General features: G+C 50.1%; 1 protein-coding gene across 1 annotated transcript; it reads left to right on the plus strand.

Moving 5' to 3' along the window:
- Positions 1–11,576: 11,576 nt before the first annotated feature.
- LOC135398604 (uncharacterized) lies at positions 11,577–12,221 on the plus strand. Its single transcript, XM_064629989.1, has one exon. It carries the CDS (start codon positions 11,577–11,579, stop codon positions 12,219–12,221), a length of 645 nt encoding a protein of 214 aa, XP_064486059.1.
- The last annotated feature ends 4,034 nt before the right edge of the window (positions 12,222–16,255 follow it).

A 16,255-nucleotide genomic window follows, 5' to 3' on the forward strand; every position in this document is an offset into this window, starting at 1 on the left:
CGCACGTTGTTAGTGGAGCATACTTGAAGGCTGAAAGTAGGTGTGCAGGCACAACCTCCGGTAGGGTGGCGTTAGGAACCGAAGCAAACAGATCGCCGACTACTCGGAGAACGGCAAATCCAGGATTCTTTTGTAGCACGGCGTCAAATTTTCTAACAACCTTTGCGCCGACTGGACTGGTAATCTTTGCGAGCTCCTCGCGTACACCTTTCACCCCATCCAAGAATTCCACGACCAGGAGGCCTCCCGTTTCAAGCTTCCGGATGGCTCGCACAAGGAAGACGAAGTGCGTTTTCACTAACTGTTCCTCCACAGCTAGCACTGGGTTTTCAAAGAGCGCTTGTGCTTCTCTGACAGCGCTACTGTCCTCGGAACTGAACGTGTTCACCACGTCCTTCAAGTCGTCGAATTGAGTTGCATAAAAGTCGACTGCCTCCAACCAGGTGCCCCATCTTGTGACAACAGGTTCAGGGGGCAGGGGAACGTCTGGCATCATTGCTCGGTATGTTTGTCTTCGACTTTGCGCCTTCACAAAAATTTTCTTCACGACTGACACCACCTTGTTGACGAGTGCGTAGAGCCCCCTAAGGTCCTCTGCCACTCGGTTGAGGCCGTGCGCCAAACACGTTACGTGCGCGAGGTTTGGATAGAAAACGTTCAGGGTGTCAGCCTTTATCATGTACGCAGCTGCATCTGCGTAAAATATCCTAAAGTTCTCTCCGCCCCCATCTGGCCAGAGTAGCTTGAGAACATCGTTTACGAATCTAGCTACAGTGCCGTGGTTTGTTTTCTAAAGTGTTCGACTCGCAAGCAGATAAGGCATGGACCTTTGATTTTCATCGTTTTCCAACAACAAGATGCGCTATGTAGCGACCACAAGCGTCCGTCGTCTCATCTGCAGCAGCCCACATTGGGCCGTTTCCAACAGAAGACCTTATTTCGTTCACGGCTTTCTCGTACAAATGAGGCAGGTAATTCTTGCGGAGAGTTGACTCTGCTGGTATCTTCCTGTGAGTATACTTCTCAAGTCATTTTCTTAGCGTCAGGTTTTCGAGTTTGCACCACGGAATATTAGCCGCGACAAAGGCTTCAGAGAGGTCCGCACAAACTTCGTCAAACTCAGAGCGAGAGCTCGCAGCGTGGGCAAGTAGGGGTTGTGAAGTCCTGCTCCTCTTTGCCTTTTCAGAAATGTAGCACTGCGACCTCACATGCTGGTCCACTTGGAACTTCCTCTCTACATTGACCTATAAGAGACAGAAAAAAAGAAAAATTGAGCCAGGAAACATTAACAGCCGTGGCAATGAATTTCTGTGAAGTAAATACTAAAGGTAGACCTTGATTTTGCGTCGTTAATAAGCGTCTTTGCGCGTACATTGCGTCGCAAAGCGAGCCCCATTTACGCATATTTGCTTGAGAGATTCTCGTTCGTAATCCTCCCGAATGCATGAAAGCCCATGCCTTGTAAACGTCAAGGGATGCGGGGGGGATATACGTTTATTTCGGAAAGGTCAGCCTGACCGAAGGTCGGCTTGCTATTCATAAAGCAAAAATATAGCGAGGGATGAAACTTCAGTGTTACTCGTCTATAGTTGAACGCTCCATGCACGCTCCTTTCTTACCTTCTTCTCGCAAATCCTGCAGAATAATATCTTTCCGTCGGTGCACAAATCTGGATTCTCTGTCGTCCATCTCTTGTAGAGGCATGAAATTGATGGCTTAGGTCTCGGCATCGTAAGGAAACGACGTAAAAGCGGCAGACGCACGGTAGGCGCCAGAGAAGAGAACGCGTCATACTCTCTGTGGCAGCCAGAGAGGGCACAAGCTGCGTTCGGCGCAGCCAGAGTGGCGTCGACGCTCGCAAGGAAGGAATCACAGCAGATGGCACGATGCCGAGTGTCTAATCGGCGGCTTGCAATGCGAAATATGGTTCAGATCGATACGTCATATCCGACGAGCAGGGAAATATGCAGCAAAAACGCAAAATATGCAGCAACGTATGAAATATGCATTTACATGCACTTAAAACATACCGCAAATCGTTTGGGACAAGGCTCAAATGTGCTTTCATGTCACCCCCATTGTAAACCATGTTCAGGAAAAAATATGCATTTGCATGAAAATTCGGTCTCTAGTGATGACGTGTATGTGAATTTACTCCCAATTATTATTATACTTTTTGTGATATGTCTTCGGATGGTGAAACGTTTCGTCACAGCACAGCAGCAGGTGTCCCATAGGGTGGTGTCCTTAGCCCACTCCTCTTCAATATCGTCATGGGTGTTCTACCATTCCTCCTGCCACGGGGCGTCAACATCAGCCTGCACGGCGATGATATATGCATGTGGACATCCGGCAAGTAGTGGACAGCACTACAGCGCCACCTGCAGTGTGATCGTGATACTGTTGCCACTTTCCTGGAACACAGAGGCATGGACCTCTGCTATGAAAAGCCTGTTTTTTGCCGTTCCCACGGCGTCATTTAAGGAACTTTCAGCTCCATATAAGCGGGCATGTTGTGTGGCGTATTACGCACCACAGGCAGTCCTCCCCAGGCACCTGAGGATACGGCTGTAGAATATGTACCACTGCGCCCATCTGGAACGTTGTAAGCGCATTGGCCGATACTGTGTGCGCGCTCCGATTGGTCGACAATGTTTTGAAATCGCATTTTGTATGCGCGCATGTGCGTGCAGCGTCCCGGCGGCTGTTTCAGCATAGTTTCGAAATAGCACGTCTCGGCCGGCACGGCGTCCTCTTGTGTTCCGTGTTTCGGTGGTGTCAATCGACAGAACAGTTTGTAGAAATATGTTCGCGGGTTCCTTGATGCGTCAATGTGATTCTACGCGTGTTCTGCTGTTTGTGGACACGACTATTATCCCACGAACAGTCTATCAACTCCGGAACTGGAATTCTCCGTGAGTTGGAGCGATTGGTGAGTGAAGAACACGTTCGGGCGCCTCAGATCTCGAGGGCTGACAACAAAGACAGGATTACGGGCCACACAAGCGCTTTCCGCTCTGAAAGCAGCGACAGAAGATGCTAATCATAAAATGGAACTCACTCATGAGACTGCCTCGGTGTTAACACTGAACTGTTAGTTCGTTTTGCTTCAAGTTCGAACTTGGTTACAGCGTGTCAACAACGCAGTGGACATTGTATTCACAGTGCACCCACGTATCAGAAATTTGAATCAGTGCTTTGTGTCAAATAAGTGTTTCTTTTGCCCAAAAGAAGCTTCAGTTATTTTGAATATCGGGTAACGGCAGCAGGCGTGAAATCCAGTAGAAGTCGATGGTAGCCAGAACCGGGCGATTGGTCAGCCAAAGGTTAAGGCTCCTGATTGGCCGTCTGGCTATGTATAATTTCTACAACGCTGCACTCTCATTGGTCGTTAGCCCAGTGTTGTGTGAATTATCTCAAACTATGAGCTCTATGGGGAGCTGTTGGAGCCTGCCACAGGTTTCTTGGTGTGGTTCTCGACCGTTGTCTGTCGTGGACAGCGGAGGTTCGTTGCCTGAAAGGTAGAGCCTGGTCTCGGCTGAACGCCCTGCGATACCTCAGTGGCGCCCGCTGGGGGCTTTCTACAAAGGCATTGCTTGGCCTACACCAGTACTTCATACACCAGATGTTGATGTACCATCTTCCGGTGTTGCGTGACCTTTGTCCTTCGTCCGAACAAGTGTTGGAAACCGTGTGGCCTCCACAAATCGACCTCGACTGCTCCTGCCACGGCTGAAGCCAAGGAGCCGTCGCTAGCCTTCATGAGGACTACACAATCTCTTGGGCACTGCATGAGACTCTCCACTTGCCATTACCACATTAGTGTGCACATTAGTGTGTAACATTCTTCGGGGACAAGCATCCAGCTTTTACTCAACGCAGCCTCATTCCGAAGCATGAACGACTGACTCCACCCACAGTACCACCATGGGACCTTCACACTGGACCATACCCCGATGCACTCCAAAACCGCCCTGCATGCTCTGTACTGTACGGAGCACTGAACACTGCACTGAGATCGAGCTCTCTCGCTCCACTGGTGTGTGATGTCCTCAGGGCCCAGGCAGCACACGACATCAGACCGACGTCGGTAGCAAGTTGGGCACGTCGGCCCAACGTATCCCCGACACTGCCAACTTGTGACCGATATACGACAGAAGTTGGAAATGTCAGCTCGACGTTGACGGAAAAACGCGGCATGTAGCCGACAATGCCAACTTGGGATCGATATCACGTTGAAGTTGGCAAAGTTGGCTGTTGCTCTGTTGCTAGACCTAGCCGAATTCTTTCCTGTGTATTTTTTTTTTGCAATTTTCGTTGCTGTAACTGCACCTTTCCTGCTGAATAACTGGGAGCGAAGCCATGTCTCCCGGGTTGAGACACCGGCTAAGCTAAGATGTACGACAACCAAGATGATCGCATCTTGGTGTTCAAAGTGCGAGCCCCGCAGGGCTACTTTGGGAAAGAGGTGTTGGATGCGTTTAAAGGGGTGGCGCCTGGAAAAGTTCGTGCGCAGAACCAAGCGTACGATTATTATATGAGGTGGTAATGAATGATTTTGAAGGAGTGAGGTTGCTTGAGGAGGCGGGATTGGTTGTGGTTGGAGGGGGAAAAGTTGATGCGTTTTATTTTGGAGTAAAGAATAGGAGGGTCACAGTGTTCAAATAAACGATTGATTGTCCAGACACAAACTAAGAGAATGAACTGGGGAACTATGGAGCTGTGATTAAGACCAGGGTTGCGGAATGGAGTCACGCATTCCATTCCATTCCGAGGAATGGAGATCTGTGATAATTCCATTCCTTGCAATTCTTCGGAATGGAAAGGTGTATTAAATTCCCACTCCTGGAATGGATCGGCAACCCCATTCCATTCCTTTAAATCCATCAATAAAAAAGAAAAAGAAGGAAAAGAAGGACCGGTAACTGTACTGGATAGCCCAGCAGTGTTAGAGGAGGTTGGCATTACCCAGCACGGAAAAAGCACAAACACAAGGTGCGGAGAGGTTCCTAACATCACAACAACATCGATGCACTAGTAACTGTGATGATAAACATTTTTTTAAAAATTGGGACATGTAAGCAATCTTGCTGATCAGTGATATCGTGTGTTCCGGTTCACAAACATGAGGATGAGGTGCTGGAAAGATGTGCCTGATACCCAACTTCGCTGTGCAGTCATAATATGCGAAACTGTGGAAAATACTCGTTCTACGTCTGCTGAAGCTGTGCGGAGGCCTGGGTGACCGCGGAGAGCTTCCCTGTATTATTATTTTCGAAACGAAGGAGAAAGGAAGCCCCGTTTATACATGCCGGATATTCAATATTATTATTTCGCTCTTGACCGTGTGTATATAGGTGCGGTGCGTGTGTGCAAATTCCGATTCCATTCCTGCGAAAAAAGGCCTAATTCCATTTCATTTCCATTCCATTCCTAGGACAGTTTCCGCCATTCTATTCCAATTCCATTCCAGGCTGTGATAAATCTGTAATGATTCCGGAATCATTCCAACTCCGGAGTGGCAACTCCGCAACCCTGATTAAGACAGAGAGAGAGAGAAGTACGGTGGTGACCACGAGTACTGCAAGACATGTACGCGATTCGTTCTCATGGAGCTCAGAGGGCAACTTCCCAATTTTTGGACGGTGAGAGGGACTGTACCACGGGGTTACACGAAGCTGTGCTAAGTGTGATGCGACAGGCCATTTAGCTCGTGAGTGCAAGGCACTTAGATGCCGGTGGTGTGGCTCTTTCTATGCGGGAAACGTAAGGCAGAAAAGGAGAGGAAACGGAACGTCCCAGCCGATGTTAGACTTTCGGTGTGGGGAGGAGTTCCAGGTCCTGTTCACACTCCTTGGATTTCCGACGAGAACTTTCCCTGTTTGGGAAACACGGACAAGGACACGGATGGGAATAATGCTGTCGCTGGGGATGTCGGAAAATTCGTACAAATGCAGGAGAATATCTCGGGTCAAGCGGATAAAGGAAATCAGCAGGTACTTGAGGAAGGAAGTGCAGTGAAAGTTGCTCATCAACTTCATCAGTGTCAGTATGTACCAACTCGCCCATGCCGTTGCTTTGGTCATCAAGTCGAGCTTCAGAACAAGCAGGGTACTGAGGAGCCGGAGGATGTGTAAAGGCGCAGTAGAGTGAACATAAAGCAAGTTGAGGTGGTCGAAAATTGCTCTATTGGTGACACAGAAAATACGTATGTCGGATGCATGTCCACCATGTCCATGTCACAACGGCAACAGCGTGTGCGTCTCCTGGGGCAAAAAACGAGTCGTCGGATAGTGGAGAGAGTGTAGCTACCCTGGTATCTGAAAGGGAAGGGCGTGTGAGTGACAGTACTGACAGGAATGATAGAGGCATGACTCTAAAAAGGAGGAGGGTGTCGAAGAGGAGGAAGAAGCCGGGAAAATGCGCCAAATGTGCGTGTCTAGATCTATATCTAACAAATTGCTGTTCTCCGGTTTGGCTGACCTTTCCCCCGTTTTTTTCCTTTTCGTCTAATAAATATCCCCCCCCCCCCCCGGTGTGTTAAGCTTCTCTCAAAACCTTCCCCAACTTCGTCAATGACTTTCAAATTATTAACGTTTAATGTAAGAGGGTTTAGAAGTAGAGTGAAACAAAACGAAGTCATGGACCGAGCCAAGTTTTTGGGCGTGAACTGTATATTCATTCAGGTATCGCATTGGCACAAACAGCTGGAGGCTAAAGAATTTGATAGATTGTCTAATTGGAGCTACGCAACCCATAACTCAAGAGGTGTCCTCATTATCTGCTTAAAACCAAGAGAGTTAAAAGTTATCAAGTTTGAGAAATACCTGCACGAGAGAATAGCAACCGCAGACATAGATAATAGGGAGTTTTAGAGAACCGTATGCGCCCTCCGATTCCGACTCCGTGTCAGTCAATCAGATATCAGCAACGTGACGTCAGCCAATCGAAAGGAATCAGGCGATTGGCTTAGCATGTTTTCGGAAACGTTATCGTGAAACTTCTACGTTCTCCTAAAACCCGCTAATGACGGCACGTTGCTGAGACTTATCAATACATACGGGACAAACAAAGCAAATGAGCCGGGCAGTTTTATAGAGATGACCTTTCTTACTATTTCACAGTTTCATAGTGTGAGGTGACTTCAACTGTGTAATTGATGCACAAGATACATCGGCGGGTGTGCATAAAAACGTTTCTGGATCTGCAGAGTTGCGGCAAGGAATAGATGCTTTTATATTAGTAGATCATGGTCATGGAAGGTCATTGGCTAGAGGAGGCGGAAATGGGTTCACACGACCGAACAAATTGGGGGAAGTTTATGTGTCAAGTCACTTGTTGTGTAACTTGTCAAGTCACTTGAGTTTTAGTTCAGTTAACAAAAGCGGGTTTTCCAGGCTCCCGATACCCCTGGCGAATGAACACCAAAATACTGCACAGTCCAGAAATTCATACGGACATACAGACCTTAATTGAGGGAGCGGTCCGCTTAGGGAGAGTGATGGTACCTTTGTTTGGTGGGTAAATCTCAAAGATGACATCAGAAACTGTCTGAGAGCGTGGGGCCAGAAAAGGGCCCATGAGAAGCGTGCTCTGACATGCAAACTTCAGGCACATCTTCGCCAACTTCAACAAACCGGCACTGGATTTCTTTTCGGTGTGACATTTTCTTCTGCCAACGATCACCTGGCACTCCTGAGGGAGGAGCGGTGGAAGGCAGTAAGGTACTTGGCGACGAAAAATAAAGTTGAGAAGGAAGCCTGGTGCTCCCGAAGGCCCCTTTCCAAACATCTTGCTTCGGCTCAGCAACCAATGGAGGCCTTATAACTCCGAAAATACATATAGCGACAATGCCAGTGATCAGAGTAAATATGTAAAGTACTTCGAAAAACGGCCGCAGAATCACTGCTCGGAGACAAATAGCTGAAATGGCCAGGGAATTCTTCTCAGACCTGTACGGAAGAGACCTCACAGAGTCGGACAGTTTCAGTTCCGATTTCAGGTTTATTTATTTATTTATTTATTTATTATTGCTTAGAAATGGTACGGTACAAGTACAAAGAAAATTGGGCTGAGAGGGCAAGCCCTGTAAAGGTTGCTCAGGCTATGCGTATCCTGAAGAACGGAAAAGCACCAGGACCCGATGGGTTGCCTGCTGAGTCCTACAAACAGTATTGGAACCTCCTGGTAGGGATCATTACCAGAGGAGTTTATGCAGGGAATGGTTACTTTGCTGTGTGAGAACCCCCAGCGAAAGGAAGAGTTCAGAGCCCGGAGGCCGATAACACTTTTAAACGTTGACTACAAAATTCTAGCAAATGTTCTAGTAAACAGGTTGCAAAGGCATATGGAAAACTGGATACCATCATTTCAGGGGGACGGGGTGTATATGTTTACTTAAAAAAAAAAAGGCATTTCAGTGGGCTTCAGTTGGTGGCCGAAAAATACAGGACAAACTTTGGGAACTCAGGGATGTAATACAGCGGGTAGTTGAGAGGCACGTACGCAATATTTTGCTGACCTTTGATTAAGAAAAGGCTTTTTATAGGTTGAAACATGCGTTTTTAAGGAAAATACTGGAACAAGTCGAAGGAGACAATGAAATAGTAAACAGAACAGGAGCGATATATCGAGGATGCAAGAACAGGTTGCTCATCAACGGTTGTCTAGGTAAGGCATTTATGATTATATGAGGTGTAAGGCAGGGTTGCCTTCTTTCTCCTCTTTTATATATACTGCCATTTGATCGCCTCTTGCGAGGGCTCCATCAATGTTCATCAATCCGCCTATGCAGACGGCTTGTCCATGATTGTTCAGAGTGAAAAAGGACGTGGAGAACTCATTGCGGGTTGTAGAAGATTATGGGAAAAGAAGTGGAGCGAAAATTAACAAAGAGAAATCGAAAGTGTTGTACATGGGGGGCGAGTACCCAAGGAAAGATTCAGGGCTTAGGATTGTTGATGAAGTAAAAATTTTAGGAATCTTATTTGATAAGCATGGAGTGTCTTGCAATAATTGGCTCAAGATCATGACGAGCCTGATGTCACTGATGGCTACAGCAGAGATCTTTAAAGCTATCGTGGTACCAAAGTACGCCTACTTGTTCTGTGCCATTCGCCCATCGCAGGATGTATGCACAGGAAGAGAGAAACGTTGTTTTAGCTTTGGAGTGGAAAGGCTCAGTGGGTGGCGCAAGAAAAATTAAAGTTACCAGTTTGCAAATTTCGTGCAAAATTGGTGCAAAATTCCTGTGCAAATTCCGGAGTTTCCGCATTTGGCACAAGCCTACACGGTGCATGGAATTTACAGGATGGTAGCCCAGGATGGTTCCGGAAAACTGTTATCGAGATTTTGACTGGGCACTAGCATAAACATTTTAGGCAAGAGGGCATTGATCATAGACTGCCAATGTCTGAAAACCAACCAAGATTACACAAAGTAGCGAATAGAGAGTTGAACAATAATGAGGACTATTTCGATTGCAAGGTGGTGGAAATTTACAAAGGCTTGAGGAAATAGTTCGAGTCAAGAACTCCTCTTCCCAGATAACACCAGAGGGATGGAGAAGACAGAATAGTTTTCGGTTGCATAGTAAAAGATAATCGTTGCTGTGGAGAATAGGACATGAAGTGCAGTGAAAGACAGATTCTATTTATGGGGTAAGACCAGTAGACTGGTATGTGTACTTTGTAGTCGAAAAGAAGTGGTGAAACTTGCAATCTTTGAGTGTAAAGTTTTTTTTTTGTGTTAGCGCCGCGAAGCAACTGTGGCTATGAGCGGCGTACAGACATGGACAGAATGAGAGAGGACAGCAGGAAGGAGTGGGGGACAGAGTGGTTAGTATGCGTCCTGGGCCGACTTCAAGGGAAACTGTGCCGACATTCGTCTGGAAAGTCTTCGGAAAACCCAGGGAAAACCCCAGACAGCACAGCCGGCGACAGGATCCGAACCCGTGCCACCTTCCAGTCTCGGCGTGGAAAGCGGCCACCCTAACCACTATGCCACGGGAGCTGGTTTTGAGTGTAAAATGCTTGCGTACCTGTGGTTATATGTTTCAAAAATATTTTGGATCAAGTGAACTAAATTTTGAACAAGCTGTGGGGATCCATCTCGGGCAGATAGTGAAGTAGCACCAAAGATTCTATCTATTGGTGGCCGCAGAAATTGTTTATCAGGTTTGATTCAACAGGTGTAGAGTTGTTCATGGAGGTGACTGTTGGAGCAAGGTGAAATCCAGAAATATCGTCAGCTATTATGTGCGCATGTGGCTTGAAGGGAAAGGTTACGGTTGGGGCAGCAAAATTTCTCCAAACAGTGGCAGTGGAAAGGCTTTAGGGTGGTGCACGGGATTATCAAGTTCTACTTCAGTGAGTAAGTATGTGTGGAAGTATGTTTCTCCATCATTTTAAAGCCTTCCAAGGGAGGGAATTGGTGAATTACGTGGGGTGGTTTAAATGTGAAGCACAACGGTGTTGTCACTCCTCGAGAATATACGATGGGATGTTCGACCACATGCTTGACCTCGGCATTACCCAAACATCATCTAGCAGCTGGTCGACGGCTCTCCACATGGTGTCGAAGAAGGCCGGCGACTGGCGACCATGTGTTGATTACAGAGTCCTGAATCGAGCCACCGTTCCTGACCGCTATCCCATTCCACACATCGAAGGCTTCGCCGGCTTTCTTCACGGCGCGACAATGTTTTCGAAAGTGGATTTGTTGCGAGCGTACCATCAGATACCCGTGGCCCCCGAAGACGTGTCCAAGACTACGATCACTACCCCCTTCGGGCTGTTCGAATTCTTGAGCGTGCCATTCGGCCTGCGGAATGCGGCCCAAACCTTTCAGCGCTTTATCGATACAGTCACCAGGGGTTTACCATTTGTATTCGCGCATTTGAACGACCTGCTATTTGCTAGTGCGACACCTGAGGAGCATGTCACTCACCTCCGAGCCCTCTTCACTCGCCTCTCAGACTTTGGTGTGGTCATCAACGCGGCCAAGAGTGAGTTCGGCGATGCAGAGTTGGATTTTCTGGGCCACCGTATCACCAGCAGCGGCGTCGCTCTCCTGCTCTCAAAAGTCCAAGCCATTAAGGACTTTCCCGGACCCTCTTCCGCAGGGAAGCTACGCGAGTTCTTGTGGCTTATTAACTTTTACCGGCGCTTCATCCCCGGCTGTGCCTCTGTACTCCTTACATTGGAGGCCTTGTTGACGTCCTGTAAACGTCGCGCTGACCCTCTCACCTGGTCGCCGTCCGCCTTGGACGCCTTCGAGAACGCCAAGTGTACACTTTCTGCTGCGACGATGCTTGCTCATCCCATACACGACTCCTGTATAAGCCTGATGGTCGACGCTTCGTCGACGGCTGTCGGAGCAGTGCTACAGCAGCAGTTCCACCAGCGGGCAGCCCCATTTCATTATTTTCCTGCAAGCTCAAGGACAGGGAACAGCGCTACAGTACCTTCTCACGCGAGCTTCTTGGGGTGTTCCTCGCAGTGAAACACTTCCGACAATTCCTTGAGGGCTGAAGTTTCGCGATTTTTACTGACCACAAGCCGCTGACCTTTGCGCTCATGTCATCCGGAAGCCACTATACGCGGCGAGAGATTCGCCAGCTCGCATTCATTTCCGAATTTACCACCGACATCCGTCATGTGAGCGGTTGCGACAACACCGTAGCGGTCGCACTTAGCCGCATCGGCAACTTGTCCCCCAGCACCCCTCCTTCAGCTGGCCTCCACTTCTCTCTGGACACCCTTGTGGAATTTCAACGTGCTGACGCTGAATTAGCACGGCTTCGTCTTGACGTCGGTTCCGCCCTGCGCCTTGAAGACGCGCTCCTTCCCGGCGCCGCTAAGACACTCGTCTGCGATGTTTCCCATAGGCAGCCACGACCATATTCGTCCCTGCTGCTCTGCGCAGCCAAGTTTTTGACGCGTTGCATGTCCTTGCTCGCCCCGACATCCGCGCAACCCAAAAACGCGCTACGTTTGGCATCGTATGAAAGCTCAATTCAAGCACTGGACCCGCTGCTGTCAGCCTTGCCAGCGGGCAAGATTCATCGGCATACTCACACTCCCATCAGTACCTTCCTTCCGCCCGACGTGCAGTTTGATAAAATTCACCTCGACCTGGTCGGTCCATTGCCACCTTCTCAAGGCCACCGCATTCTACTCACCGTTGTCGACCGTTATACTCGCTGGCCGAGGCCGCCCTGATGCCCGAGATCACCGCGCCCACCGTTGCCATCACATTCGTGTCCACCTGGGTTTCCTGTTTTGGCGTGCCCTCCACGACCACAACTGACAGAGGCCCCCAGTTCGAGTCCTCCCTCTTCGCGTACCTAACCGCTCTCCTCGGCTCCCGACGAATACGCACTGTGAAGGAAGAACGCCTGCTCCCCTTCCAAGAGGAAAAAGGTATAACGACCTAAAATCGAAAAGCAAAAACGGCGAATATGGGCCCGTGACCACGAGACCCACCGTCGACCTCCTTTAATCCGCCACATCATCCCGGGCCGCGGGTGACGAGACATCTGCTTCCAGACGGCAAAGCCTTTGAACTGGACGGGTTACGGTAGTGCCGCTGGCGAGACGTACTGAGCATGCCCGCACTAACCCATCTCTCCCTCGTATCAACTTGGCTACGCGTCCGAGCTTCCAAAAAGGGGGACGGACATTATACATTATCTTCCTGATGCACCACCAAATCCCCCCCCGTTGAAACGACTTTCGCCAGAAGACTCAGTTATGTGGGCAGACCTGAGCTGCAGAAGGTACACGTATCGCCAGCGCTTCCAGAAGAGTTCCTTCGCCTTCTGCATTCCTCTGAAGTTGTGCCGGAGGTCCCCCGCGTCAGGCTGTGAGATGGCAGAGTGTTCGCCCGGTAGAGAGATGGCTCGTTTGCCTATCAGGAAGTGGCTTGGCGTGAGGGTTTAACGGGCGGGAATTTACGAGAGCTTTCACCTCGCACAGGGCTGTAGTTAGTTGGTCGAAAGTAAGGTGGCTTCTACGGAGACATCGCCTTAGAGCAGCCTTCACGGTGCCGATGAGGCGTTCCCACGGGCCACGTGTCGGCCACTTCGAGGCGTCGCAGTGAGAGAAGGCTCATGCTTACGTCGTACAATAGTGAGGAAGACACGCGGCATAGTTCAGAAATGTCCAGGGCTTCAAGTTCGATGAACGATCGCGGATCCGAGATGGCTTCGGGGCGGACTTCCTCCCGTTCGCAGTGGAATCTTCTGAGGTGGCGCGTACGTGCGAAAGAGAACACGGATAGGTCCTCTTCACCAGTGATTTGGCACCCTAGCTCATTCAACAGGTCGCAACGTGTAACTGTTTGTTGACTACCCGTGTCAAAGAGCAGCCGGATTCGCTTCTTGCCTGCGGATCCTGCTGCCCAAACCGAGGCTGTCTGAAGGCGTGCCATTCCAGGTTTTGCATGCACGTTCGAGGGCGATGAAGACATGACAGTCTGTGAGACGACGTCACCCAACACTTCGCGCGATGCCTCCATGTATGCAGTCGGGGGGAGAGTGGTCGAACAATGCAGAGCCTCCGGACATCTTTGAATGTCACACAATGCGAAAGGTGACGTCCGTGGCACTTCGCACAAGACAACCCAGTCGCAGATCGGCAAACCCGTGAAAAATTGTCGGATTTACAGTACCTGAAACATTTTCCCGCACTGGACAAACGCATATCGGATGCCGATAAAACCGCTGTGCAGGGCTGCAGCGGATGGTCCGGCGACGACACAAGGAACAGGGTGATGAACGTGCGTCAGCAGGTTTCGGAGGTGCGGCGTTTGCAGAGGTTATGGCAGTGGCAGTAGGAAGCCGAACAGGCTCGTTAAGACTCTTGCTGCAACCAGCCGACGCTGGCGAAACTGTCCGAGTGAGCAGCACTTGTTCCCGAGTCTCCACCGGCACCTGAAGAAGGGAGTCTAGCAGCACCTGAAGATCTTCGGCGGCCTTGTGTATCGCAGTGCCTTCATCGTTGCCTTGGGGTTGGGGTACTGCGGCTGTATCCCTCACCGTTGGCGAAAAAGGACACAGAGGTTTTCGGGCAAGCATCGTGTGATGACGCGGTACAAGATGACTGCATATATGTCCTTGGTTACCCCCAGGGAATCCAAAGCTGCCATTCGAATGGTCACATCGTCATAAAGACGTCGGAGCTGGGGGATGTTTTGGGAATTCGAGATGGGACAAAGAGCAAGCAAATGGTCGATGTGCTCCACCGTATAGGGCGTTCCGGTCTACAGTACCTGTGTCTGAGCAGAGTGACTGCAGCGTCGTAGTTGTCGCCGGAGATCCTGATTCTTTCGATGGATCGCTTCGCGTCGTCAGTGAGGTAGGAGCCAGTGCTTGGTTGGAGAGAATTGTTGCCATTCCTGTAGTTTTCCCTAAAACTTTGGTATCTGAAGCTTGGGGAAAGAGACGGCTTCTTGCCCCGCAGGACGCTGTTGATCCGAAAGTGCACCATTCTGCTGCTGGCGAAGTCTACGACGTGCCCTTGTGATAATCCCCTAGAGACCTTCCTCGTACTGCAGCGTACTGTCAAGCTCCTGCGTGCTGTCGTACCGCCAAGCGTACTGTCGTACTGTCAGGCGTACTGTTAAGCGTACTGCTCAGCTTCCAGCTGATCTTCGGGGGTTTCCTGGGAGGTGCTACTATCGAGGTCGTACAGCGATTGCCGTTTTGTCACCAAATACTCCAAGGCAGCTTCAATCTTTTCGACGGACGAGTCCTGCTGCTCCAGCAGGTCGCAGAGCCGTGTCATGGTGCGCGTCAAGTGTGCACGTAGTCCCCCTTTTGTACGCTCCAAGCGTTCAATCACAAGTCACGACGAGATGGCCTTCGAAGGGAGGGCGGACGAACAGGCTGCCTGGGTTCCCGTGTTTCGGCACCAGAACGGTGTGAAGGAAGAACGAGACGCCAGCTCCGCTTCCAAGAGGAAAAAGCTTTAATGACCTAAAATCAAAAAGCAAAAATGGCGAATATGGGCCCGTGACCACGAGACCCACCGTCGACCTCCTTTAATCCGCAATACGCACTACAGCTTATCACCCGGCGTCTAACGGGCTCGTCCAGCGTTTTCACCAGCTTCTGAAGACTGCTATCAAAGCTCACGACAACCTGTCCGCCTGGGTTGAGGCCCTACCCATAATTCTTCTCGGCCTCCGCTCCGTCTAGAAGCCCGACCTGAAATACAGTACCTCGGAGCTTGTCCTTGGCACGACTCTACGGCTACCCGGTGAATTGCTCACTCCGGCAACGGACCTCAACATCCCCGACCCGGGTAACTAAGTTAGCCGCCTCCGCACAGTTTTCGTCACCATCCGGCCAGTCCCATTCCGCACGCCGCCGTCCTCCAAGGTCTACGTCAGTCAAGATCTTCAGGCTTGTACACACGTCTTCGTTCATGTTGATGGAGTGCGCAAACCTCTTGAGCCACCTTACACCGGCCCCCACTTGGTCCTCAGCCACTCCCCCAAATTCTTCACCGTATCCCTCAACGGCATGCAAGACCAAGTCTTCTTGGATCGTCTGAATGCCGCTTACATCGCCTCCCCTTCCTCTCCCCCCCTTGAGACACTCGCCAGTCCCCCTACCTCTGTGGCTCCCGTGCGCCCCCCACCTGCACCGTCAACACCGTTTCGACCTCGTCGTTCCTCCCACTGGGCTCCGGTACTGCGCAGCTTCCACTCGCACGCTTCGCCTACTCCCGCTAGAGGGGGGGGGGGGGCAGCTGTAGCGGCTCTGCAGCCATCGTCATGCGCTACCCTCGTGCGCCGGTGCGGAGCCACGCCTGGCGCCAGAAATAAATGATTCGTTTCACTGATGGCCTACCATGAAGGTTGTCTAATTCCTTCACTGCACTTCAGCGCGATAGCAATGTGGCAAGAGCTCTGCTATGCTTATAACGAAGGTGATGAGTGAGCGCTGTGCACCCTGACGATGAATCGTAGGACATTCGCCCAGCACTTTCACGATGTCAAAGGGCAGGCTATCAAGACGGTCTCGCCATTTTAGACGTTTCTTTCTTCCCTTTTTCTTTTTTCCCTACTAGACCTGGAGTAGCTTGTCCCGCGGTGAGCGGGCTCACATCTCCATTTTTTTCCTCCTATCATCGTCAGCAATGTGGCAAAGTTTTAGAACTGGTCTCACTTGCTGACTCCGAAATAGCAATAGGGAAGAAACGGATAACGAGCGGGTTAACCGGTTAGGGAAAGTTTAGGAATATGAGTA

The sequence above is a fragment of the Ornithodoros turicata genome, chromosome 6, assembly GCF_037126465.1.
Source record: "Ornithodoros turicata isolate Travis chromosome 6, ASM3712646v1, whole genome shotgun sequence".
NCBI classification, from domain to species: Eukaryota; Metazoa; Arthropoda; class Arachnida; order Ixodida; family Argasidae; genus Ornithodoros; species Ornithodoros turicata.